The sequence below is a fragment of the Nymphaea colorata genome, chromosome 5, assembly GCF_008831285.2.
Source record: "Nymphaea colorata isolate Beijing-Zhang1983 chromosome 5, ASM883128v2, whole genome shotgun sequence".
NCBI classification, from domain to species: domain Eukaryota; kingdom Viridiplantae; phylum Streptophyta; class Magnoliopsida; order Nymphaeales; family Nymphaeaceae; genus Nymphaea; species Nymphaea colorata.
The window spans coordinates 23,992,199-24,017,620 of record NC_045142.1 but is presented as its reverse complement, the minus strand read 5'-3'; the positions used below and the strand labels follow the sequence as shown (position 1 = coordinate 24,017,620).

The 25,422-nt window shown below is 36.6% G+C and overlaps 2 protein-coding genes across 3 annotated transcripts; one reads left to right on the top strand and one right to left on the bottom strand.

Moving 5' to 3' along the window:
- Positions 1-1,205: 1,205 nt before the first annotated feature.
- LOC116254559 (DEAD-box ATP-dependent RNA helicase 24) lies at positions 1,206-5,893 on the bottom strand. Of its 2 annotated transcripts, XM_031630016.2 has the most exons (5): positions 5,005-5,892; positions 3,579-4,807; positions 1,990-2,032; positions 1,462-1,858; positions 1,206-1,362 (listed from the first exon to the last, which is right to left on the bottom strand). In XM_031630016.2, exons 1-5 carry the CDS (start codon positions 5,603-5,605, stop codon positions 1,311-1,313), a joined length of 2,322 nt encoding a protein of 773 aa, XP_031485876.1. In that variant the 5' UTR covers positions 5,606-5,892; the 3' UTR covers positions 1,206-1,310. The 2 variants fall into 2 exon arrangements, with proteins under 2 accessions (XP_031485876.1, XP_031485877.1); XM_031630017.2 differs by lacking the exons at positions 1,206-1,362; positions 1,990-2,032 and having other exon boundaries at positions 1,564-1,858; positions 5,005-5,893.
- Positions 5,894-8,647: 2,754 nt separating this feature from the next.
- On the top strand, positions 8,648-25,417 carry LOC116254782 (uncharacterized). The gene is made up of 13 exons (XM_031630356.2): positions 8,648-8,985; positions 9,896-10,079; positions 13,750-13,822; positions 15,235-15,382; positions 16,502-16,611; positions 18,196-18,336; positions 18,424-18,565; positions 18,655-18,798; positions 20,032-20,192; positions 20,464-20,538; positions 20,724-20,862; positions 22,050-22,319; positions 25,017-25,417. The coding sequence occupies exons 1-13, from the start codon at positions 8,737-8,739 to the stop codon at positions 25,170-25,172; spliced, it is 1,992 nt and encodes a 663-aa protein (XP_031486216.1). The 5' UTR covers positions 8,648-8,736; the 3' UTR covers positions 25,173-25,417.
- The last annotated feature ends 5 nt before the right edge of the window (positions 25,418-25,422 follow it).

The window sequence follows — 25,422 nt, the reverse complement described above, 5'->3', positions numbered from 1 at the left end:
GAACTGATGATAAGGCTTTCACTGGTCTACCAACCCAACCAGTTATGTTTGGTCTCCTGGTATGTTTAGAACTGCAATTGGTTAGGCTGCCAGCACCTGAAGCTAGAGTCGGAGGAGTACATGCCCTAGGGTCTGCAATTTTTCTGAAAGGGATGTGATAAAAGTAAGAAGGTTTGATTTTAAAGAACAGAAATTTCGTCGCCCCAATTAACAAACTGAATCAACGTAGTGAACGGGAACTAACTCAACACAACAGTGACAAGATGGCTTCCACTGGCATTCTTCGGACGCCCCAAGTGCCTCGGCATACTTTGGCTTTCTCAGCGGCCTGCTGCCTGTGAAGCCCACACTAAGCAGCCTTGGCTTTGCCCTGCCCCGTCAATCCATAAAGCAGAACCTCCTTAGGGCGAACCAGATCGTTCTGAAAACTGTTGTGCCTGTTTTAACGGAATTTTGCTGATTAAATGCATTATAGCACTCTAAACGTATAAAAATGCCATGTCCACGAAAAATATAGGCCAGTTAACTCCATTCCACCAGAAGAGCTCTTTGGTCATCGATGGGCGTGAACGCAGTTTTATGCATTAAAATTCAAAACTACTATCTGTTTAACCAAGGGTGGATCGAATTTTCATACATTCAGGTTCAAATTTGCTTATAGCGCTCGCTCCTCTATTGATTAAAACTGAGGGTACTTACGGCTGTACTTAAGAAGATCAGCTGGAGAACGAGCATAGAGAGAAATTCACATAGCATTCTAGCGACCCACACCAACTAATTTACGTTTCTTTTTCCAAATGTCTGGAAAAAGAAAACCGCTGAAAATTATCCACGGTGTTGCCCAAATGAAAGTTAATTGTCTGTCTTTGAGGCATACTTTCCCACTTTTATTTATTTCCGCGTCTTGCTTCAACCCAGTAGGACCCAACAGGAAAAGGAAAAGCAGTACACTAGTTCCGCTTCCTTTTTCCCCTACAACAAAACGAGGATTATGCAAACACTAGCCCTGATTGAAGGTTCGCATGGGTATCTACGTGCAACATCTAGTGGCCACAATGAGAATATCACTGGCAATACATTGAGAATGAACCATGTCGTGTTAACAGATCAATTGTCAGTCGGGAGGGCAACCAGATAGGTTAGTCGAAAGGATCAGGGGAAAAAATGCAAGAATGTGCCAACGAACTCAACCTAGAAGACGCAGATGATACAAAATGGAACTTACTAGGCATAAAATACAATATCTCTTGCAGACTTCAACCAGATAATTAGTTAAAGCAATTCATATTCCATCATAGAAGAGCAATCGGTCATCGGTCCCACCCTGATGGACGCCGTCTTTCACGAGGCTTCTCCCTGGAACTGCAACCAATAACGAACAGCCATTTGGTCAATGAAGTTATAAAACAATAGTCAGAAACTTTGATCAAGTTTAGATGCAACAAGAAGATGATTCCTCACCTTTCAGATGAATTGTGACTCCCATTTTCCCCGGATCTCTCATCCGTAACCCTGCTTGGCTTGGAACTAGAATCCCAAGCACTCAACTGTGCTTTTGGGGCTTCCCCACCAATTGAGCCACCGGAAACAAAACCAAGCAGTGTCGGTCTTTTGATTGCAGGAGCATTTGAAGCACCAAAACTGCTCCCTTCAGAATTAGATGATGCAGCAACGAAGCTGTTTCTGAACTGAGCCATCATTCCTGTTTTCAATGAATTGACAGCAGCGGACCGACTGGGAGCCGATTGGGATTGTGGCTTCGATGATGCATCAGGGTTATAGCCAATACCAAGGCCAAAGTCCACCCCTCGCACGCCTCTTCCACCCCCACCCTTCCCTCTTCCTCCCTTTTTCCCAGCTGCAAACAGAGAAGCGTGCATCAGTGGGTGGATACATATTTGCCCAAATGCTTCAAATGACTACCACCACCATGCATGTCATAAAGCAACACTATATAATTTGTAATTCCTATGAAATAATTGCACGTACCAGATCCCCTTCTTGCATCCCGTTTGGCCTTGAACCTCCCATCCTAGGGGTTTCCAACAGATTGCAATTAAGATTTTTAAGAAAATTCATCATGCAAAAACAGCACAGATAGTGAAAGCTACTCTTTGCCAAGAAAGAAAGAACTCCAGACAGTTCAGACAATATGTTTCTTCCACAAAACCGAGGGAAGAAACGTGTAGAAAAAACAGCAACAACGAGCAGTTGAAAACCATCTATGTTGAATCAACTCCATCCAACTTGTGGGGCAGGCAGAAATTTCGGGATACGTCAGAAATGGGTTTTACTAATACAGCAGATCGCTGTCGCCCCATCACCGGAGCTAAAAACAAAAGATGCAACTATTTGGAAATTGAATCTTTTAGCCTAGGGGTATATAAGGTAGGAATCTCAAAGAGAATATTTGATAGTATGTTTTCCAGTTTGCCTGGGATTCACTACATAGCAAAATGAAATTATCAGATAGCTTGAGTCGTATTTCTTCCCTTGGGAATTGATTTGTAGGAAGTAATTTTTTTTTCTTTTCATCCTCCACTTTTTCACCTCAAGTCCTGTCATCTCAATTGCGTCTAAAATTAAGCCATGACAGACAGCTTGGAGATACAAACAACAGCATTTTTTTTAAGCAGGAACTAGTTTATTCATATGCTACCGTGAAGACTAGTAAATATCATTAACTTCCAGGAAGTAAACAATAGAGCCGAAATATGTTTCTTGGACAAGCATGCATAACTGCCATCATCGCCACGTTTTGTATATTGTGAAAAGGATCTGAGCATCTTGCTTGAACAAGAATTAAACATATGATCAGGAATGTTTCCTAAACTCGTGTGGTATCGCAAGCAGTGGTTCCTTTGCCTTTAAGAGGAAAATTTTCTTTTCTAAAGAAGAGAAATTGTGCAACTTCTCAACTAGCAGTATGTTCACCTTTTATTGTATTGGCTCATGAAATATACAGATCACTTCAGTTTCTTAGCTGATAATGTCATGTCACATTACAGTCGATTGGTTAAAACAATATTAGTCAGGAAGTACTTTGTGACCTTATGCATCACAAACATGCAATGCAATGAGTTACACACCATTAACTATCTGCATGATAAGGTAAACATCTGCCGACCTCATTTTCCACTTTGAGGAAAGCATCTATTTATTTCATAATAAATGTGTCTTTACCACCCTTCTAGCATTCCCGTATTCATTTACAGCCTTGGAGCCGAACTCCCCGTATTCATTTACAGCCTTGGTGCCCAACTCATCATGTTCACAGCAACATATTTTTGGATATGGAAAGACTATACGGTTTCAACACCTATTGTTAACAGGTTAAATACATGACAATGTTATACACAGACCATGTTATATGTCCAGTTTATAGACGACATCCATATCCAGAGAAAATACTGCTTGCATGGCAAGAAGTACTTTTAGTTATCTTTCCAAAATCATTTACACAATCACCTATACATGCACATATATTTCACCAACAAATGATGAGTGGGAGACGATAGTGGAATCAAGAGGCAAAGAGTGCTACAAGTCAAAACACAGTAGTCAGCAAGGGCATTTACCTTCATAGCAAGATCCATCAGTTCAGGAGATACTTGCTGACCAGCAGCAACCAGACTGTTAACCAACTCGCCTGCAAAGCGTGCTTCTTTCTGTGTAATAAGTGTATAAGCAGTTCCATCTTTGTCACCAGCACGACCTGTTCTACCAATTCGGTGAACATGCATGTCCATATCTCTTGCAATATCAAAATTTACAACAGATTTTATAGACTTGATGTCTAAACCACGAGCAGCAACATCAGTAGCAACAAGAACATGGTAAATCCCTGACTTAAATTTCTGTAAAACCTCCATACGGGAGGCCTGGTCCTTATCACCATGGAGAGCAGCAACCTTAAAGCTCTTCTGGAGTAGCTGCACTTCAATCTCATCCACTTTGGTCTTTGTAGAAGCAAACACTAAAACATCACCTTCATCAACCAGTTCAGGTAGCTTGTCGAGAAGCCAAGGCATCTTATCGGCATCCGAAGTCATTACATGAACAACCTGTGTGATGTCTTCATTAGCCATGCCAACTTCTCCTACTGTAACTCGTATGGGATCAGTAAGTATTTCCCTGGCCAAACGTTCAACTTTTCTTGGCATGGTAGCTGAAAAGAGCAGAGTCTGACGATCTGGCCTTATCTGACCAACTATGGACCTTATTTGTGGCTCAAATCCGAGGTCAAACATTCTATCAGCTTCATCAAGAACAAGGTAAGTCGCTCTAAACATTGTCAACGCCTTCATCTTTAGCATGTCAATCAGCCTTCCTGGTGTAGCAACAACTATCTCACATCCAGCTTTAAGCTCTTTGAACTGATCAAGCTTGGACATGCCACCAAAGACTCCAGAAACACGCAATCCATAACACTTGGAAAATTTCTTTGCCTCTAGATAGATTTGCTGTGCCAATTCTCTTGTAGGAGCACATATGACGCCAATTGGACCTTCCTCTTTACTGAGTTCAGGTTGGTCCATTATATGAACTATCATTGGCAAAACAAATGCTGCAGTCTTTCCAGAACCGGTTTTAGCAATCCCGATTATATCACTTCCAGACAGTACGATTGGCAAAGCTTGGCACTGGATAGGCGTAGGCTTCTGGTAACCTTGTTTTCCTATAGCATTCATCAATGGAGGAGAAAATCCACAATCCTCAAATTGTTTTATTGGCCTGCATACATCAAAACCAGATACTCGAATGGCTAAACTTTGTCTATAAGCAGCCACTTCCTGCTCACTCATTCCTGACAAACAAAATCGTAGGAAATTGTATCAATACATGGAACATAGAAAGTCAAAGCTTCCGCAGAAAGCAGCCGATAATGGCCCTTCACACCATAAGCAGAATTTTCAATTTTGAATCAGAAGCACGAAAGAAACACAATAATCAGCAGGGAACTACCAACCAAGCAGATATATTAAGTTTTTAACACAAACTCACCAGAGATGGATTCCTTCTCTTCGTAGAAATCCTTATTGAAGGGCTCGTACTCGATGGAGCTATGATCCAACGCAGCAATTGGCTCTATCTTCTTCTTATCAACGAGAACAACATTGTCATCTGAATCATACTCCACCAGCCCCGCATCCACCGCCTTCGCAGCCGCATAAACCTCTTCATCCGAATCGTACCCAGCATGCAAAGCATCCGCAGCAAGCGTCAGACCCACGTCCTTTTTCGCCTTGAGGAAGCTCTCCATGGGGTCGTCCTCCTCGTCCTCCTCAAACTTTCGCACCTTCTGCTTCTGCGACGACTGGGGCGGTGCCGCCTTCATCTCTTCCTGAATCCCTTCCATAAACGCATCCAAGGGGTCGATCTCGCCATCGTCTCCGGCGCCGCCGCCAGCGTTGTCCTGATTACCGGGCTCGTCCCTCTCAGCATATTCGATGTTATCGAGATCGTGATCGTCGTAGTGGTCGTGCCCACCACCACGCGACGATGGCGGGACGTAGAGGCGCTGAGGGGCTTGTGAGCGCTCGAAATTGTAGGTCGCCTGCTTGTTGATTCCGAACCCCCCGAACCCAAACTTCCTCTTCGACATCTTCTTCCACGCCTCTCGATTTTCTGCAACCTCAAACCTGTAATCTACCAACCCCAACTCTTACAAAACCCTATATCCTTCGAAAACCCCGAATACCAAAAACCCTAGGCGATCCTTCGCGGCCAAAACAAGGATTTCCGAGGGATTAAAGGGAGGGAATTCTAAATTCAGACTGCCAACAACGAGGAGAAGATTGAAATCGAAATCAAAAACCTTCTCGTGACATACTTGAGGTGCAGAAAAGGCGGGCGGATTCGAGTCCAGGGGTTGCCCTCCCCCCTCTCTCTTATATACGTGGGCTTGTGAAATTAATAGATTCGTGAATATCCAAATGTCTTCGCATTTGCGTTGTTTATTTCTATATTTGTGAAATTTGACGTAAAAATTATATTTTAAAATGTAAATGTGCATAATTAGTTTTACAAACTATAGAAGTTTGTTCAATGATTACTCGTTTTCAGAAACATGTGCTTAAGATTATCATTTTTAAGTCGGGCTATAAAGTTTTGGCTATAAAAAATAATATTTATGACGTTGATCTTACAAGAAATTGAGTAACTCGTTTGTCCGTTTGAAATCATTTTGTTTTTCTTAAAATATTCAAGGGGCACTATAACTAATTAAACAATTAATTTTAAACATAACAACTTTCTAGTAGGCTAGGCAGCAAGCTCCACCACTTAGACAAATTGTTCATAATAATGTTAGCAAACAGCTCAATCATTGTTAGCAACTTGCTAATCTTTATAGGGTGTTTGTTTGTCTAGGATTTGAGATGATTTTACATAATTAGGGAATTTGAATCAGATAATTTGAGGTTAAAACTTTTCTTAACTGACATTAAATTTCAAGTTTTGACTGCGTGTTGAGGATCACAAATTCTTATTCCGTTTTTATATAGTGGTGAAATTTGGTGGTTGTTTTACCTTGTAGGTTTTGGATAGAAGGGATTTCATGTCAATTTCATATCAATTTTGTTAGCCAAGGTAAGCTTAAAAAATCCGGCTTAGTAAGTTATTTAATATTAGTTTATTTTATTAATAATATATGTTTTATTGTTAAAATATATTTTAATAGGCTATGTCTCTCTCGAGAGAAGGTCGATCATAACATTTTATTATATATATATAAATGTATTTTTATTTTAATCTAGCCCAATCGGGTCTGAACTCAGGTTTTGGACATCGGGCTAACCCAAACTCAACTCTTATTGAACCGACTCGATGCCCCAGGCGTAATTGAACTCTAGACACTTTTATACCAATCTCGTACACTATTGTTGTATTGGTATCATTTCCACATTATTTTATACCTTTTCATTTGTTTTATAGCTATTTAAGATAGTCTCTAACCTATATATTGAAAAAAAAAAAACATAGTAAATGTACTGAAAGCTTGCCCGGTTTGATATATCCAGAATCATAAAATTTTATAATCAAAATGTTTATTAAAAAAAAATATAATCATTAAACAAACATGATATTTTGTTTTCTAAACTAGGAAACTAAAATGTGGATCTTTTATTTAATTATAGTTTGAGGATAAATTGTGATTATGAAATTTCTATTTTTTAAGTCAAAATTCCAAGCCACCAACCGCCCCCTAAATAATTAGTTGGACGAAGTGAAAGTTACTCGGTAACTGCATTGAGGTGACAGTGAATAAACTGCATGCCCGTGTTTAGTTTAAAATTTTAAATAGACTGTGGCATTGTAAAATTGAGGGTCTTTTGGCAGTATTGTAGTAATAATACGTGAGTGTTTCATATATCTGTTATAACATTATGATAAATTAAGGATGTCAATGTATATGATTTCGATCAGATATCCGATCGAACCGTTTTGAATAAATCATACATGGAAATAAAAAGTTAATATCAGATTCAGAAATCATATTGGATTTACATCAATTGGATTTAGTTATAAATAAGCATCTGTATCCAATACTCTTATACTGTGAAATTAAGCTAAATTCAGTCCAAAATTTGGATTTGTATTTAAATTCGGATTGTGAAATCAGATTCGGATTCAAGTTCAGATGTGACTTTTTTTTATTCTTACTTGAATCCAAATATTTGAATATCCAAAAAAGCAAACATGGTTCAAGGTATATCGGATTAAAGTCCGATCCGTTGACATCAATGCATCCAGTCAAGGCGATATGCGATTCATGGTGATTTTGAAATGCCAAACTTCTATTACAACATCTCCTCATATTATAGGATATCATATATATGAATGTCAACGGATCAAATTTGAATTGAACATACTCTCAACTACAACCTCTGTTATTTTGCAAATATTTAGATATTCATATTTACAAGCGAATAAAGAAGAGTCTATACCATGCATGAATCCAAATTCATAATCCAAATCCGGGATGAAGCTGATTTTTAAATTGATGTCCGAATAGGACCATGTTTCAAAAGACATTAGATATAAATTATTTACTTAAAACTAAATCCAATCAAAATCCGAATTCTAACTGGGTATTTGTTTAAATACAAACCCGATTTTGATGAGATGTCTAATTTTAAATCCAATTTCGACCTAATTTCCTAATTATATGTTAATTTTTTGTAAAGTTTTAATTAGAAGAAATTTGCTAATTAAAATGGTAAGCAAGTAATTTGATGGTATAAAGTAATATTGAAAAAGAAATGCAGCCAATGTCTTATTTTCTCAAGATAACCAAAATTCAATTGAAACTTTTATGATATATATATATTTTTAAATGTGACTAAGAACATAAAAAGCGTTTTTTTAATACATCATAGACAAAATATAGCCCCTGAGAATGGAAAAAAAAATTCTGAGTGTGAGAAAGGACGAATATGTCAATAACCTGAAAGACAGGACTGATACGAGAAAAAAAATGCAATTGCACGGTGGAGTATTTAGTGCCCCTGAAATTGAACCGTTGCCACGGTCGTCCCGTTCCAAACAGTAGGGATAATTTGGTAAATTATTCATCTCAAAGAAACGTATAAATGGCGGGAAACCCGCCACTCGATGTCGCTCTTTCTCATTTGTGCTTCTTTCGTTCTCTCCCGCCCAAACTTCTCATCCAGGGGCCTCCTGGAATGCCAACAAACTAGGGTTTCTGCCTCCAGGATCTGTAAATCTTTCAGGATGTCTTCTTCTCACCTTGCAATTGGCGGAGGAATCGTGTCGGAGGAGGAAGAAGAAGAGGAGATTATGCGGTTCGTCGATTCCGCGAGACGGACACTGGCGGAGGAGTTCCGACCAGAAGGCGCGGACGACTCCGAGACAGAAAGCTTCGGTCCCTCGTGGGGCTGGGTCTTCTTTCGGATATTGAAGACCTGCGTCGCCTACTCGAGCGGCGTGACTCCCGGAATCCTTCTATCCGATCTCTTTCTGGTACGAATTCGACGATTGATTATTTTTATGGATAGAAACGTAGAAGTAATTCTCGTTTGTGTTTGCTTTATTTTTTAGCGACACGTATATAATCTCTTTCTGTTATTGTGTCGCTGTTGTATCTGTCCTTATAATCCTGTCTTCCCTTCATAAAGCAGATATCGTTCACGTTTTCTTAACTTAGTGAGCATTTGTTCCAGACTTTCTGTTCTTTCTGGTTCGCCCCTGTACCTTATGTTGCGTAGAATTACGTTTTGTTTCATCGACTAAAAATTTTATTATGTGTTTGAAGTTCTTGAGTATCCAAACCTAACTTAGCAATCGGACTCGATGCTTTAAGCGTATATTATCTATTTCACACGACACGTCGTGCAGTTTAAGTCTGTATCTCGGAATTCTGTTCCTTTTTTGTTTCCTGATTTATCTTCTTCTATTTTACTGCGTTCATTGATGATACCTATTATGGTTATCTGACGGGATTTTGATATAATATTGTTTCGTTTTTCCCACCTAAACACGAGGACCAGGTGCCGCTTAGAAACAAGAATCAGTTGAACCAGAATCATTTTTATGGTTAAAATGTATTTTAACTGTTTCCAGTTATGCAAAATGTTTCTGAGATAACAGAGGCATGCACACATTACGCGGTAAAAGTATTATCTGATTAGGCTGGTATCTTAGTCGAGTATTTGAATCTTTTGAGAGGATGGGTTAACAGATTGACTGATCTACAAAGTAAATATTAAATATAGTAGGTCACCATTTATTATTGTCTTCGATGAAACTGTCACCATTTTTTATGTTTCTCTGTCATTTGTAACACAAAATAAACTGCATTTACTATCACGCGGTCATTGATGTTATTTCTAGAGAGTCTTGTGTACTAATAATTATTTTGACTTTTTGGTAGGCCTGGAATGAGCAGAATAAAGGAAGGGACTTGACTAAAGCGCTGGAATTTAAGATTGACAAGAAAAAGCAAAATAGAGCAAGGCTTCCAAGGACCATCACCATTGACACCATTTATGAAAAGAATTTCCTTTCCTTAGAGAGTACGCTTGAAGTTGTTGTAGTCGAAGCATTCCTTCTTCCAGGTAACTTGGAAACGGGATTTTGCTTGAACAGTTTCTCTGCCGTCATTATCATTCTCACAGCACTTTAAAAAAGCCTTAACTTTTATAGTTGCATCAGCTTTTTCTGCTTGGTTATGGATTATAGTTTTTTCTCCTCTGATAAATATAGATGAACTGTTACACATTATGTTTGTTTGGATCTTAAAACCTGCTATTTCTCATGTCTTCTTTAGCACGATGTTCCAGTCCTTGGGTCTCATGAACTCTAAGAGAGTGTAATTCCTGGTCTCTTTGCTCTACCTAATGCTAAATGCAATCTGAAGCAACTTTGTTCTACTGTGGGCAAGGTGTATATGTTCAAAAGCTTTCCTATGTGCAGGGACTCTTATATGCCAAGAAACCATGATCAAATTCAGTAGCCATACCATACATTTTTTTTTTGCTTGTGCGATAAGAAATTTCCATGCTGAAGAAACAACTATTAGGTCACACTCTTTTATAGTGAAATTTCTAGAAATGTGGATTGCAAATCCTTATGGAACCTGATCTTGATTAGTGCCTGATGACCAAGACTGTATGTCATGAAATACATGCTTTTATAGTCATAATGAACTCCTTCAGATCACGTTGATCTTTATCTCCTGGACCTCTATGGCTTCTTTTTCTGTACTTATTTACCTATCAAATTTTAAGGTGCTTTTGAGTATTGTGTGTTCACAACATCAATCTTATGATGTAGCATTGGCATACTATTGCATTTGGCCAGAAAAAACATCTTTGGATACATCCAGGATGGTGTGCCTTTGCAGTTGTGGATTCTAAACTGATCCCGTCAAGTAATCAGGTTGGACATATTGAGTTTGATGTGCCAAATGAGGTGATTTATATGAAACATAGTCAGCACTGGCCCTTCTCAAACAGTCAGCCGCCATTTCAGGTGCCTCTTGCAAATGGAGAAAAGCCCAAAACATTCCAAAACAACTGAAAATCATATGACCCAGAATGCCAGACTGAAGAACATAGAGCAGATTCTAAAAACCTTATGAATTGTTGTTAAAACTGTGTGAAGTGGCTCCTAAACGTTGAAAGCTCTTTCCAGATGCCTTTGAACTGGTCCAAACCTAAGTTACATGGGTGCAAGTAGAGGTGTGACAATATGGGTTCGGATGTGGCAATTTAAAAGTATGAGTATGTGGGGACATGATATACATACATGCATATATGTATGTATATATTATATATAACATCATGTAAGATCTGAAACATTGAAGCAAAAAAATTCACAAGTTCACGTGTAATGCATCAAACAACATACTTTATAAGTTCAATAATTCATACATATAATCTCATTCAATTAAAGTTGAAAATGATGACAAAATAAAATGAAAAGTTGACACATTTCTTAAAAATTTGGATTGGACTGGCATTGACCCAAATACAATCCAAAAAATGTTCAAATGGTCTGGTGTGCCCTTGCCTTACCGACATGAGTATGTCACCATCTCGTGAACCATTGTTACGTAGTCCGAAACACATATGAATTGACTCAAAAGTGAGAGTTCCGGTTTCAATACCCCACGAGCTACTCTAGAAAACATCAAAATGTCCCATAAGCATCTGGATCTGTTCAAAAGAGCGATGAACTGGTTCAGAACTGTTGGCTTGGACATGATAAAATGTGTAGGCCTGATAGAATAAAAATCCAAATCCACATGAGACATGGCACCCAAAATTGAAAATCCAAATCTCAATGGATCCAGATCCAGACATAAAGAAAAGACCTTGATCCTCATATTAGATTTATGTTGAACTTGTAAATTGTAATTTCATGATGAGTGTTTTCACCTTTCAATCACATTTTAGGTTCACTTTTGTTCCTCAAGTTTTCTTTTTTCTTTTTTCGTTTCTTCTTCTCTAGTAACCTGCATAGTGGGTTTCAACTTTCAATAACCATCTTTAAGTTATGAAAACTGACAAAATTGGAAGAGAAAATAGGGATTATGTGGTCTAGCCACTTGAGAAAAATAGGAGTCTGGCAGCAGCTTGTGTAACCAATACTTGACCCCCAAAAATTGGAGCCATTAAAAGGGCTAATGTCTGAAATTTTTACAAGGCTTTGTATGTAATAAACCGTAATGATCAACTAATAGGGAAACATTTATTCTTTTAACATGTTTCCATTTTCTCCAGAAAATCAAGTTACAATGTAAGTGCAGGAAGATGTAGTGGATCTACGTATGCATTGGAACTAATTTGCTCATGTTCGATCATAGATGATTAGTTGTCTGTTTCTGAGACTTATTAATGTCCGCACATAGATAGTGTTTAGTGAAGAATGGACTTGGATTCTCCCCGCCCCTGTCATGTATAAGTCCTTATTTTTATGTTAGTATTTGATGATTGATCCTTCCACTTCACAGGTATTACTATACAATGCCAGACCTTGAGCATGGTTCTTGAACCAACAACTGCTAACTAATTAAATGGCTTTGCCAGAAGAGGCTAATTGAGTGACTTTTTGAATCTTAGTGCATGTAAACATAATAACATGAACCAAGGATGCCAGGACACCAGGCGACTGCAATTTGTGGTCATCAGTTCTGGACATTTTGAATATGTATTTTCAGAATCCCAAAGCCTACGAACAGGATTTAGATGTGAAATTCACCAAAAAGATAGTAATACAGAAACATAGAACTTTTATCAGATCATTTTGCTATATGTATGTTTTTTTGCTCCTTCAAAATTTAACACAATCAGACCAATTTATTCAAGATTATTTTCTTCCACATTAATGCATTGTTAACTGTGTATGTCAAGAAAAATATGCTGTTGATTTAATCTTGATGCTACCTCCACTTTGTGCTTCAGTTTCTTCCGTCTTTCCTCCTTTGGTATCTTATTTTTCCATTCTGAAACTTGTCTTTCTATGTTCATCAACTTCATTTCAGCATCCACACATATACATGAATACATGCATGCATGTGCATAGCACAATGGGTTTTGCTAGCTATATGTAGTTTCCAATTATGTCTATCTGGTTTAATTAACATTTCCTTTTTCTTTCGTGAATGTCTAGCTTCAGCAAGTGGCTGGCAAAATTTTTTGCTTTGAATATGCACCTTCAGCGAGTAGTATTATATTTCTTTCATTGTTTTGGTGGTGTTAATTAATCGCTCACGATATCAGTTTTTTCTCTAGGAACCACTTGGACTCATGTTCAATTCCTTTTGCAACAGCTTAATTGATCAGTTTGAAAGATTGATTCTATGTTATCTAAGATGTAGCTTCTCATTCAAAATCTTTTCTGCCATAGATTTCTTCATGATTTAGAGTACCAAACAAACTTGTCATGATGATCATGCTGTTATTTTCTCTCTCATGTAAAAATGGGAGGTACTTTTACCAGTTTCTCTTCTGCCGCATTGAGATATCACCTTCAGGAAAATTAAATTCTACCAGTAATGAAATGGACACATATGAACCTCTTCTTTTGAAACTAAATTATCTTAGTTATCCTGCCAGCTTTCTTGGTGCCAGGAATTTTCTGAGCTGCTCTGTGATTATTTCTGTTGGTTGCTACTTAAAATTTCTGCAAAGTATTGTCATGACAGAAAAGTCAGTGGTGGGAAATGAAGTGTTTTTATTTAGACCATTATCTCTCATATTGACATTCCGGTCTGATGGTTAGGTACCAACATACATATGCTCAGATTGGGAGATGCATGGAGTTCTAACACAATTGAGCTATACCTCCATCACAAGTAAATATCTTGGTATCTTTTGTACCTCGCTTAAACTTTGTCATTGTTTTATCTTTTCAAGGAAAGCAGATGTAGGCTCTGGCTAACTGTGAATTTGCAATTTTTTTTTTGTTTATTTTACTCTCTTGACATGCCATTTTTTGCTTTTTGATTTTTGTTGCATGCATTTACATGCAAGTTATTCTTTTTTTTTTGGATTTGTTGTGAACATATATGATATAAGATAAATCATAAACGATACCAGTTCATGATTTCAACAACTATTATTTTTGTTATTTTCCTTGCTTTTATTTTGAGGAAAGGGGGGTGGAGGTGCTATGGCTTAGGCCTGCCTAAGGCATGTTTCCGCCTAGTGCTTTTGGTTATATAAGTTCCTTGGACCATTTAGGTAAACTTGCCTCAAAGCAGAACTGTAGAAGATTTCTTTTTCTCTTTGAGTCTTTTCCCTTTTATCTCATCCCTGATGATAGCCTAGTCAAGGACTCAAGATCCTTATCAGTTGAAGCAGAAATTCCAGTGCATCTTGGTCGGTGTGCACAGTTTAGGGTGATAATGTAGTAGGAGTTTGGAAAAGTAGTTGCCAGAAATGAAGACAAAACCGGCATCCTAAAGCTGTTTGTAGGCATCAGATAATTTTTTCTCAACCCATTACTGTGTGAATTTTTCTTTCTTGATATGTGAGTGTGACTGGAAAAACTTCATCAGTGCGATCGAACACTTGCAAGAATAAACTTCTTCTTATGTCATCAAAGATTCTTCAGGTGGAAAGAAGTGGTGGGACAAGAAAATAGCTACCTTCACATGTGTGAAAAATAATTAAGCAGAAGATTGCAAGTAATTTTGTGATCCTGCAAATATATATTGCCTACATAATTATTCATCTGATGGTATCTTTGGAAGGTACAATAACATGAAGCTCTGCCATGTACGTAAAAATGGTGGAACATGAAGGACAAAAAGAACTGGAAAACTTGCAGCAGGCCCTATCAGCTCAACGCTTGATCAGTACATAATGTCAACTGAAAAAAAAAAAAAGAGGAAATGGTTTACAACTATGTCATATTAAAGCACTTTTAACTACTCCCAGTTTTGACGGGACAGCCCACTTCATGAAACCTGGATCTACCACATAACCATAACACACTCAATCAAATACATGGTAATAATACTTATTTCAGTTATTGATGTAGATGGGGGCAAGTTCTGTTGTTTTTCCGTCAGCAAAACTGCTTGATGTTAATAAGGTCAGTGCCCTTTGTTAAAAAAATATTGCTGAGGTACCTTGTGCAGATTTGCTTATAATGAATGGCCCTTATGATCTAAGCTGTTTTGTTTTCATTGCTTGTCTGCAAAACACAGCATAAAAATGAACAAGGCATTTACTGCATTTACAAATATCATGGTTGTGCAAGGTTCTACGACTTGGTTGATCCTATGAACAGCTTACTCAAGAAAGGTAGAGAAATCTATCTCACAGGGTGCCATCTTCGTAATACTAGACAAGGATCTGGCCATCTGCGACTATTACCCACAGAATATCTAGTAATTATATTGGACGAGGTATCTAATGATTCTATTCTTCCTCTTACTGCAATAATCATTTATATGTATTTTCTTCTGCATAGCTGTAGATTTGATGCATTTATGGAGTATGACTACTAAATGAAGGAAAAAAAAAACTTGTTGTTTGGTATTAAGGTGCAAAATTCCTTTGTTATTGCAAATTCCATTTGAAATGACCCAAAGGTGAGGTACTGAAGAAGTGATAGACTCAGGGCTTACTGTGTTTTTCATTTCTTGTTTTTCTTTCTTCCTTTCAAATTAACTGGTGCTTAACTTCAAGCATCCAGGAGTTGCATCTTGCATCACCAGGCATTGAATACCTTAACATTCTTCGTGTAATTGTTGTTATGAGGATACTTATCATGTCTGCATAAATTTTGAAGAAAACTTGAAAGACGAGGATCATTTTAAGGTTTAATTATAAAATATCTGGGCAGAGGTGCCTTCCATAAGATATATCTCGATGCCAAAGCATTGAGGACCGCTTAGAAGTCCTTCACAAATGAACCCATCATTTCCATGAATGTCCCTGTTATGGAGAACATTTCACTTTAACTTTCATATATCTTTGCAAACAGGTGAAAATTTTGTGAACGTTAAAATAGGCACATTTACAAATTTTGCCCACTATGCAAAACGTTCTCTAATGGCAAACTTACTTTGAGAATATTGCAGTGTGATTGCTATGTCGTTGATTTTCTCCAAATGGCAAAGAATATTGGGAATATTGGTTATTTAGTTTGAAAATGTGAGCTCATATCACTTTAAAATTCACATTTAACTTTGCAAATAGAAGTGGATGAAGCCTTAATGAGTACATGTACTGACTGAACATCATATTCTGAGAGGACAATCACCTTGTTGCTTTTCCCTCTCAACTTGCTTTACCTTGTGCTGCCCCTTACAGTTGATGTAATTTGATATAACTTTATGTAATCCTTCTACTTTTCTTGCTTCAAATAGATACATCTTATTTAAGTTCTTTATAACACTTCATTTGCTTTTGTTCCTGCTTCAGTAAATGCAATCTATTTATATATGCATATTATGGTCTCTCCCTGTTTGCAAACTTTCAGGACTAATACTAGGTTAGGTTTTCATGTGATGGTATTTTAGGACCAAGATGAAGATGCATTAATTCTAGGAGCTCAGTTCTGCAATGATTCTTTCTGTTCTCTTTCTTATGATGCAGCCATGCATGGGACCATGTACTCACTCTATGCAAGGCAAGAATAATACATCCCAGTTCAATCCTTCATTCAAAATATGGAACTTGATTGTACTTTATTGCAGTTCTTATACTGAAGTTCTGTAATGACCTGCACCAAAAATGTGAGCTACACAAATTAATTGATTGATTATTTAGCACAGTTACTTTGCATTAGTTATTTATATTCTATATACACTGGACAACTATGACGAAGTTGCATTTATGAAGGTGCTTTCGAGATGAAATTTTGACGACTGGAATCTGCTTTTGTTGGCATAACTTCCTCGGGAAACTTACAGCATTGTCACAAATAGGAGTAAATTTTGAAAATATCATGATATTATCACCAAAAAACAATTTTTTTTTTTTTACCAGGGAAATGTTGCAATATTTTCAAAATATCTTTAAAAACATTGCAAGATTCTCATTTTCTCAAAAAGTCCTTTTCCTTATGTACCCTAAGTCTAAGTGTAGATTTCCAGCTTTTTTTCTTCTTTTTAAATTTAAAAACTAATTCGAATCCTTATCTTTATCTTTTGTAAGAAAATTAATGGATAAATAAAAATTTAATATTTTTTATCGACTAATCATTTGTATATTTGTAAATTTTTAATTTCTCAGATTTTCATGAGAGAACATTTAATGTTCCAAAGTGACCTTGTTGATCAATAGCCAAGAAAAATGTCACGCTGCCCTATGGTACCCTTAAATTATCACAGTGCTGTATTTTATGAATAAACTATAAAGTGTCTTTTGCTCATCTTGCCAAACTTTTTGCAGGTACAGTGTTGAACAGATTAAGCTCTCAATTGTAACCAAAGTGTTTGAGTTTTGGTTATCTTCAAATTCTTTGCCTATATTAGGTCAATTATTTTACTTCACAGTTTGATTGTTCTCATACTACTTTTCCCATCTTGTTGTGCCAACTTTTTATACGTTCAGACTTTAGATGCACTCAACTGGTGATCCAATTGGCCACTTTGTTTTATGAGTTTCTTGGTTTCAAAACCATGCTTCCTTTTCTGCAATTATCAACCAGCCAGAATCTCAGCTATTGGTAATTCTATTATCACATTTTTTGTGGTTATGAGAAAAAGAAGCCCGAAGTCTTCTGATCTTCCATTTGAGAATAAGATGGCAGTATGCAGGTGAATGTTCCCTTCAATAGAAACTGGAAGACTAAAAGGAATGCAATTCTGCAAGATTGCATTGGAAAACTTGTATTGTTAAAGGCATGATCTGTAAAAATTCATGTATATGATGGAGATGTCAGTCTCTTTTGTTGTTAAGGGCCAAGGAAACTAAACCAACTTGTTCCAGCAATTGCTACTCTGGGAATTTTTGTGTGGAAGTATAGTTTCCTCTCTTTCAGGTTCCTTCTTTTATGGGATATAGACCCCTCTATTTACTTTGATTTTTAAATTTTCATTAATGTAATGCTGGCATATCATCCACATGTTTGAGTTTTAACGGTAATTGAAGCACTCACATATCTTCAGTTTATTTGAATTCAGACATGATATATCTTGTAGCTTATGATGTGCTTTTTTGAATGGCAAGGTTAGATACATATTTAAGGCACAAACATGTAATTTGACAGGATTGAAGCAATTGGGCCATTAGAGAGTCATGGCAAGTTTGGCGGGCTTAAAAGGAGACAGATTACTCTTGTTGATAATGAGGGTTATGAACTAAAATTTCTTTTGTGGGGTGAGCAGATTGTTCTTGCTGATCTCTTCAGGTGGATATATATATGTACATATTTTTAATTTCAAGTTGATTACGTTGCTCGTTCTGTTCTTCGAAATCATCATTCTTTCTTTTGCAGTGTTGGAAGTATGCTGGCGTTGGATAGGCCATTTGTTGCTAATGCCTTAGAAAGCAATGTGGAAACAACTGCAGAAATTTGCCTTGAATATGGCAGTGCAACACATTTATATTTGTTTCCCTTTCTCCAGCACGAAGAACAGGCAAGCATCTCCATGTTTTTATTGCAAGTTCCCACACTTTTGCTGAATTATAGACATGTGACTTAATGCTCATTCATCACTTATACCAGGTAGTTGTGCCCACTCAAAATAGGTTTAAAGAAGCATCGGTATCAGATACATTGTTTGATCACAGTCAGGAGTTTAAAGTTACCCAAGTGACGTTACCTTGTGATTTTCAAGGATCTATTGATTTCAGTAGCTATCCTTCACGAGTGAGTATACCAGGAAAAGATTCTTTCATTTACTCTATTAATGAAGTTGTGTATCTTTGTATGCTACTCTAAGCTTATTTTGTTTGTAGATTCCAACTTTTTTATTTCTTTTTGTAGATTGCACACTTTAGATGTGCAGTAGGAATCAGTGATTGGATACCGAAAGGAAAAAAGCTTGTTTCAAGTATTTAAGTCCCCCAATCATGTACATATATCTAAAAAAGAACATGGTAATGGGTTAATGCTTTTCAAATAATTGTTGTTAACTTAGAATTTGTGAGTGTAAGGAGGCCTATATGTGTGTGTCTGTGTGTGTGTGCATTTATTCATTTTTAAAATTTATTTATGGTCCTGATTGTGGAATAGAAGCAAATACGTCTTGGGAATCAGTAGGTTTTCATAGTGTAGGTTTCATTTTGGAAACAACTTTGTATCTTCTTGAATCCAGTTCTGGTTTTTGCTTGTACTTGAGTTATATTAGTTTTTACTTTGGCATTTGCTTATTGGTTACAGAAGAAATAACTGCTATGAAATTATGTTCATCCATGTGTGTAAAGAAGAATCTGAGAATCCATTAGTTGGAATCAATTCAAAATTTTTATTAATCTATTTTGGTGAAAGAGAACCGGAGAATCCATCAGTTAAGGTGCACTTGAAGGGAGGAAAGTCTGAGAAACGTTCTAACTTGACCAGGTGCTCCCCATTCAAGCACAGTAGAAGGTGTCGAAGAACAATGAAAACATATGGGTTTTTTCAGTATTTCTTTCACAAGTGCAAGAGATAAATGGGAGGATAAGGTTCACCAATCACTCAAATGTGACCTTACCGATGAATATTTGCACTTCTACTGCAAAAATTTCAGAATACTGTGCTGACAATTTTCATATATTAGGGTACTGTAATGCATCACTCAGACATCCAAAGCATTGGACATGCAATCTTTTCACATTTACAATTTTCGTGATGCTGTGAGGAATTTCATCTGATTCACACAATGGTTGCCATGTCCAATGACTTCTATATGCGTTCTATTTGATAGAGAAAAGTTTGCTGGGATTTGAATGCCCATCCGTATGATTTTTGTACTAACAACCTTGGTCTCAAGATTGTTTGTTTTAGTGCTAATATTTTTCTTCTTCTAATTATCTTCTATTTGATTTTTCATATTGTAGTGTAGTTTTCTGTTGTTGCAGATCTTTGGTTATTAAGGTTGCATGCATAACCATTTTGCAGTTATTTGTGGCTGATCTTGGGGACAAGATGAACCATGTCTGCCTTTATGGTGTTGTTAAGAGTATTCGTAGAGAAATTGACAACCCCAGCATCACATTCTCAATGACAATTGAAGATGCTACAGGGAGAGTTGTTGTGAAGCTACATTTTCTTAGATCTTGGTAAGAACTAAGAACATGTGATCATCTTATCATTAAAGTTTCTATCCCCTTTGTTCAACTTGTTCACTGCTAAGCATCAAAGGGACATGGATCCAGTTTGGCTGTTTAGGTTTAAGAGTTTGAAAACTATTGTGTTCATTGTGGTTTCACAGTTATCTGTGAAGGTGTCTGCTTGCTATGAGGCATCGTTCATGAATTTGATATTTCTCACTTTGAGGTCATGCTAGAATTCTTTTGTTGGTTTTCCTAAGATCTACCTTTTGTGTTTCAGGTCATTAGGGAAGTTGAGCCATGGCCACACAATATTCATCTCTGGCTTGACATGCTCAATGTCACCAAAGAAATCGTGAGTTTCATGTTTCCTTTATTATGTGTTTATGTAATTCCATTTTTCATGCGTATAACAAAATGGGGCATCATGTCTCTTAAAAATGAATTTCATGTACGGAGGTGAATTCGGATAAGAAAAAAGAATATTCTTTGTTATAGTTGTGTGTACTTTGTCTTATAACTGCTTTTGTTGCTTGAAAGGCTTGAGGTATTGTGGTTCGAGAAGGATACAGGAACCTCTTTGGTAAATATCAGTTGCTTGCCCGCTTTGCTGAACTCAACTTGTCTCCATAAGTTATCACGCCTTTCAGAACTTCAATATCAGGGCAGTGCAACTCATGTATGTACCTTCTGGCACAGATAGCATTCAGTTGTTTCATAAGACTTTAGATATGTTATTCAAGGCAATAAAAAAAGTTTTAGAGTCTTCAGACATGACTGCGTGAATTCTTGGAGAATATTATTAATTAGACATCTTATATCTTGAGTAGCGACATCCTTTTCTTTATCTAAATGGTTTCATTAGTTTCATGGTTGCATGATAGCTGATATTTGTATAACAACGATAGATGTAATTTTCAACATAATTGATTTTCAATGCACATTGATTTCATGAGATGCTATCCAGCTATGACATGCATCTTTTTTCACATTTCTTGAACACAGGGCTGCATGTTCAATTTTTTGTGCCTCTTCTTGGAGTCTGAACTCGACCTTATTCTTCGGCCTGGTTGAGTACAAAAATGAGCCTTTACTATAAATGTCATCCTGCCCAGTAGTTATTTCCGTGATTTGTCTTTCTCTCAGAAAGAACAGAATAAGGTTTTCAATGCTTTGCCTTGTCCACGGGTCAATTGGACTGGTGGAAACAATTTCGATATTCTACTCACTGCGTTGACTACTGTTATGAACTAGAATAATATCCATCTAGGCAGCCTAAAGTGTGGAAGCCGCGTGTCTCAGTTCATTCTCTAGACCATTTCGCTTTAAAGTGGTCGTCATCGTAGACATGCTAGAGAATTTGGAAGAAACTTTACAGGTCATTCAGTAGGTATGTTTGCCTTATAGTTGGTGGGTTTTGTTCTTCCTCTTGACCTTTCAAATTCTGGACGAACGTTCTGGGCTTGCTTCAAGTTAGCTGATGATGTGTGCATATTGTTGCTTAATGCATCGGCTTGTCGCTCTTTGAGTTGTTCCTTGTCACCGTAAAAATGTTTTCAACCACCCGTTCTCAGTTTCTCGTGTATGCATCTTTGTTTACATTTCCTCAGTAGCTTAGGATCTATAACATTTTTCAAGAAAGGCGTAGGGCAAACCCAGTCCTAGGTTTTTCGTGAGAGTAGAGGCGAAGGGACCCTAGAAGTCATCCCTGAGCCCAGGAGAAATACGCAGCCTTGGCTTTCTCAAAGGGATTTACCCACAGGAATCGGACCATGACTGCCCATATGCTTTTGAATTCTGTTCATTTTCAATTGTACCAAATTGGCATCCATGCATGCTGGGATGCTTAACGGTTACTGTTTACAGATCTGCAGCATTTGGGTTGAACAAATAGAAACTCATCATGTGAAGTCAAAACTTTTGCATTCCCTCTGTGGTCAGTACGTGTGCAGCACACCAAGTGGACCTTCCCAATGTAGTTTCTGCCTTTGTGCTTGTGAAGGAGAAACTTTGCATGCCTTCCATGTATCGGGGATTCTTGCAGACGACAGTGGTAAAATTTTCGCACAGTGTTCTGGTCGCACTGCCACGGAGTTGCTACAGATTTCCCCTGATGAGTTTTTCGGACTACCAGAGGTATTTTTTTCTTCTACATGTTCAGTACCTCGTTGAGCTTATCTGACGCTATGCCACGATAATATAGCCGCAGGACATTGATGCGGTTTGATTTGACAATCTTCTAAATAGTATCAACGAGTTCAAACAGAACACATGGTTGCACCTGGGTGTGCGTTTCTGGCTCAGGAAGCACACTACAGCTTAGGCTTGCGCTGGGAGTGGCGCCATCAGAGCTGAAATGAATTTTATTTGAATATCTTATAGATATTAGAAACATTTAAAAAAAGATCCAGAAGGACTAGTAAATTAATTATATTAAAGGCATAAAGATGTTTCCTGTAATTGGTCTTAAAATACGTGGTCGTCATATGACCAATATTATGTCTAGATATAATTGTCCACTTAGTAACTTCTCTAATTCTACGTCATCGTATGTGATTATTATAGCTAAGGTTCACTTTTGTTTTTTCATTTTCTCCATGCATACAAGGGTATACTTATTGCACGCTAAGTTGCCTGGATGCTGATATGAGAACACGTGTGCGTATATATATATATATATATAATTGGTAGGTCCCAGACCACTATGTCAGGGACAAAAACCAGCATGCTTAAATGCAACGCTTAAAAGTGTTTTTTCGCCATCTAATCTTACATATATGAAAAGACCAACTTGATGGAAAACATGTATTAAGTTAATCATTTTTAAATTTAATCATATTTTTATAACAAGTAAATCTGAACGTCTGTATGATATCAAAAGTTTGATCGTGGAGAAATCCTCCCTTTTCATAAGAACACCTTAAACAAAAGCATGTTTTATATCAAATTAGTTTTTATAAACTTATTAGGATGTTTTGATTTTGTTTGAATATTTTTCCAACAAAAATTTAAAGGGTTTGGCTTTTATCCTTGCCCTAGCAGTCATTGGCAGATACCAGTTATTAAAATATTTTTTTTTATGCAATCTAACCTTATTGATATGATATTAAGAGTGATTTGATGAACATGTATTAAGTTAGCTGTTTATTGTATTTAATCATTTACTTATAACATCAATATCTTGGTAGTAGAAATATCATTTTTTAAAAAAAATGACTTGAATTAAAGCATAAATTGTATGAAATTAGTGTTTATATTCACAGTTTGTTCAAAATACTATTTAACAGGTATGTATGGGGTCTGATTCATCCCTTACCCAAGTGGTCTGACAACTACCAATCACCCTAATATATATATAGGAATTAGGAAGTAGTAAATATCGGACCACTAAGGTAAGAGACAAAAACCATGCCTCTTAATTTTGTGTTAAAAACTATTTCAAACAAAATATGAACATCCTAATATCTTCGTAAATAGTAATTCAATGTAATCATGTTTTAATTCAAGTTAGTTTTGTCAAAAAATATTGATTTTCTACTGTCAAAATTTTGATGCTACAAGGGCCATTCATTTTTTTATTATTAGAGAAAAACATTACTAAAAAGTCAACAAACGATTAGCTTAATACATGTTCCTTATCAAACCACTCTTAAATCATATCCATAAGGGTAGATTGCATGAAAAATACTTTAATAATCATTTTTAATGGGTGTAGTTTGTCTTTTTATGTACTGGTATTTACCAGTTTTACCAGTTTCTTTATATATTTACGTGTGTGTCTCTATTTTTTTTTTTCATTTATTTTGCGATATAGGTATTTCATGCTTATAGAAGCGTCTCTGTAACATAGGTTGCACCGTTATTTCTTGATCATCATTGTTTGTTGATTATTTAATTCCTTGATCCAATAAAAGGGTGGTGGCTTGACCTCCTGCGTGATGGCCTTCGGAACATAGGTTGCACAGATGCTTGAGAACTCGCGAAATCTTGGCTTTGATGCCCGACTTTATAAGGTGGCAGTGTCCAAAGCATTGTCATAAATATTGCCGTTTTCCTTGTTCAATCTATTGCATTAGAAGACAAATAAAGTGGAACAAAAAATTGTGGAAAAACTGTGACGTTTGAAAATATTGTCAAGACAAAGGAATCGTATTTTTATTGCATTTTCATCACATTATTTTCATGATATTTTTAAGCAGTTTTAATATTAACATTTAAATTATTACAATTTTGAATGTCTTGATAGGAAATTACTAGAAAGCTCAAGAGCAAATAAGCATTTTTTTTTTTAGTTCTTAAATTTCGAGATTTTCCTGGGACCCAAACAACTATTAGAACTTCACCTTTTAAAGCATCAATATTTTAATGGCATACCGCCGTTGTTCTTATCTCAGAAAGTTTAAAAAATGTATTATTGGCATCTTTGTCAGAAAATTTCAAAGAGCGACATTTGGAAATTTTAGGGCATCACATCAAATAAATCTTGAGAAAAATTATGCTTAAATATTTCAAATTGATTTTGTGACCGCTGATATTATGCTGAAGCTTCTCTTCACTATATTTTGATTTTCTCTCAAGAGTTTCGAGATGTTATCTGGAAGCTTCAAGCTGGCAATGTTAACCATTATGTTTCAAACCATTGCAGATATTGACGATTATGCTTCCTTCTAACCTTAATACATACGGTTTTTTATTTTCCTAATAACATTCAACTTAAAAATATTGTTGTGACTTTTCATGTTTACAAGATAATTGTGGCACATGCTAGGACTCATAGATTTGATTATTATATTTTCAGCCGTTTAATTCTCTTATTCTGATTTAAATTTTCAGGATGAACAAATTATGTACCTTTACAGTCTCCAAAATGAAAAATTCATGGTAGCAATAGTGGAGCACGGTCGCCCCAGTTTTGATAGGCTTGAAGATAATTTGGGACCGGAAGATGATGTTAGGTGGGAGATAGTACGAGCACTGAAGTGCGACTAAACTTTTTGTTGCAAATGTGAGGCTTCTCTCTTATGCAGATTAGTAGTGATATGATATTAGCTGTAACATCATTTGGTTTCGATTATAACTGAGATGACCTCAAAATTTGTTGTAAATATGCGATAAGCAACTATGAGCTGTTCCTTGAGAATTCTTGCTTCTCTTGATTGAAGCTTTTCGCTCACTGCAGATTATTATTAGGTTATTTCTTTGATCTGTAATGCAAATATATGTTTCAATAATTACTTCC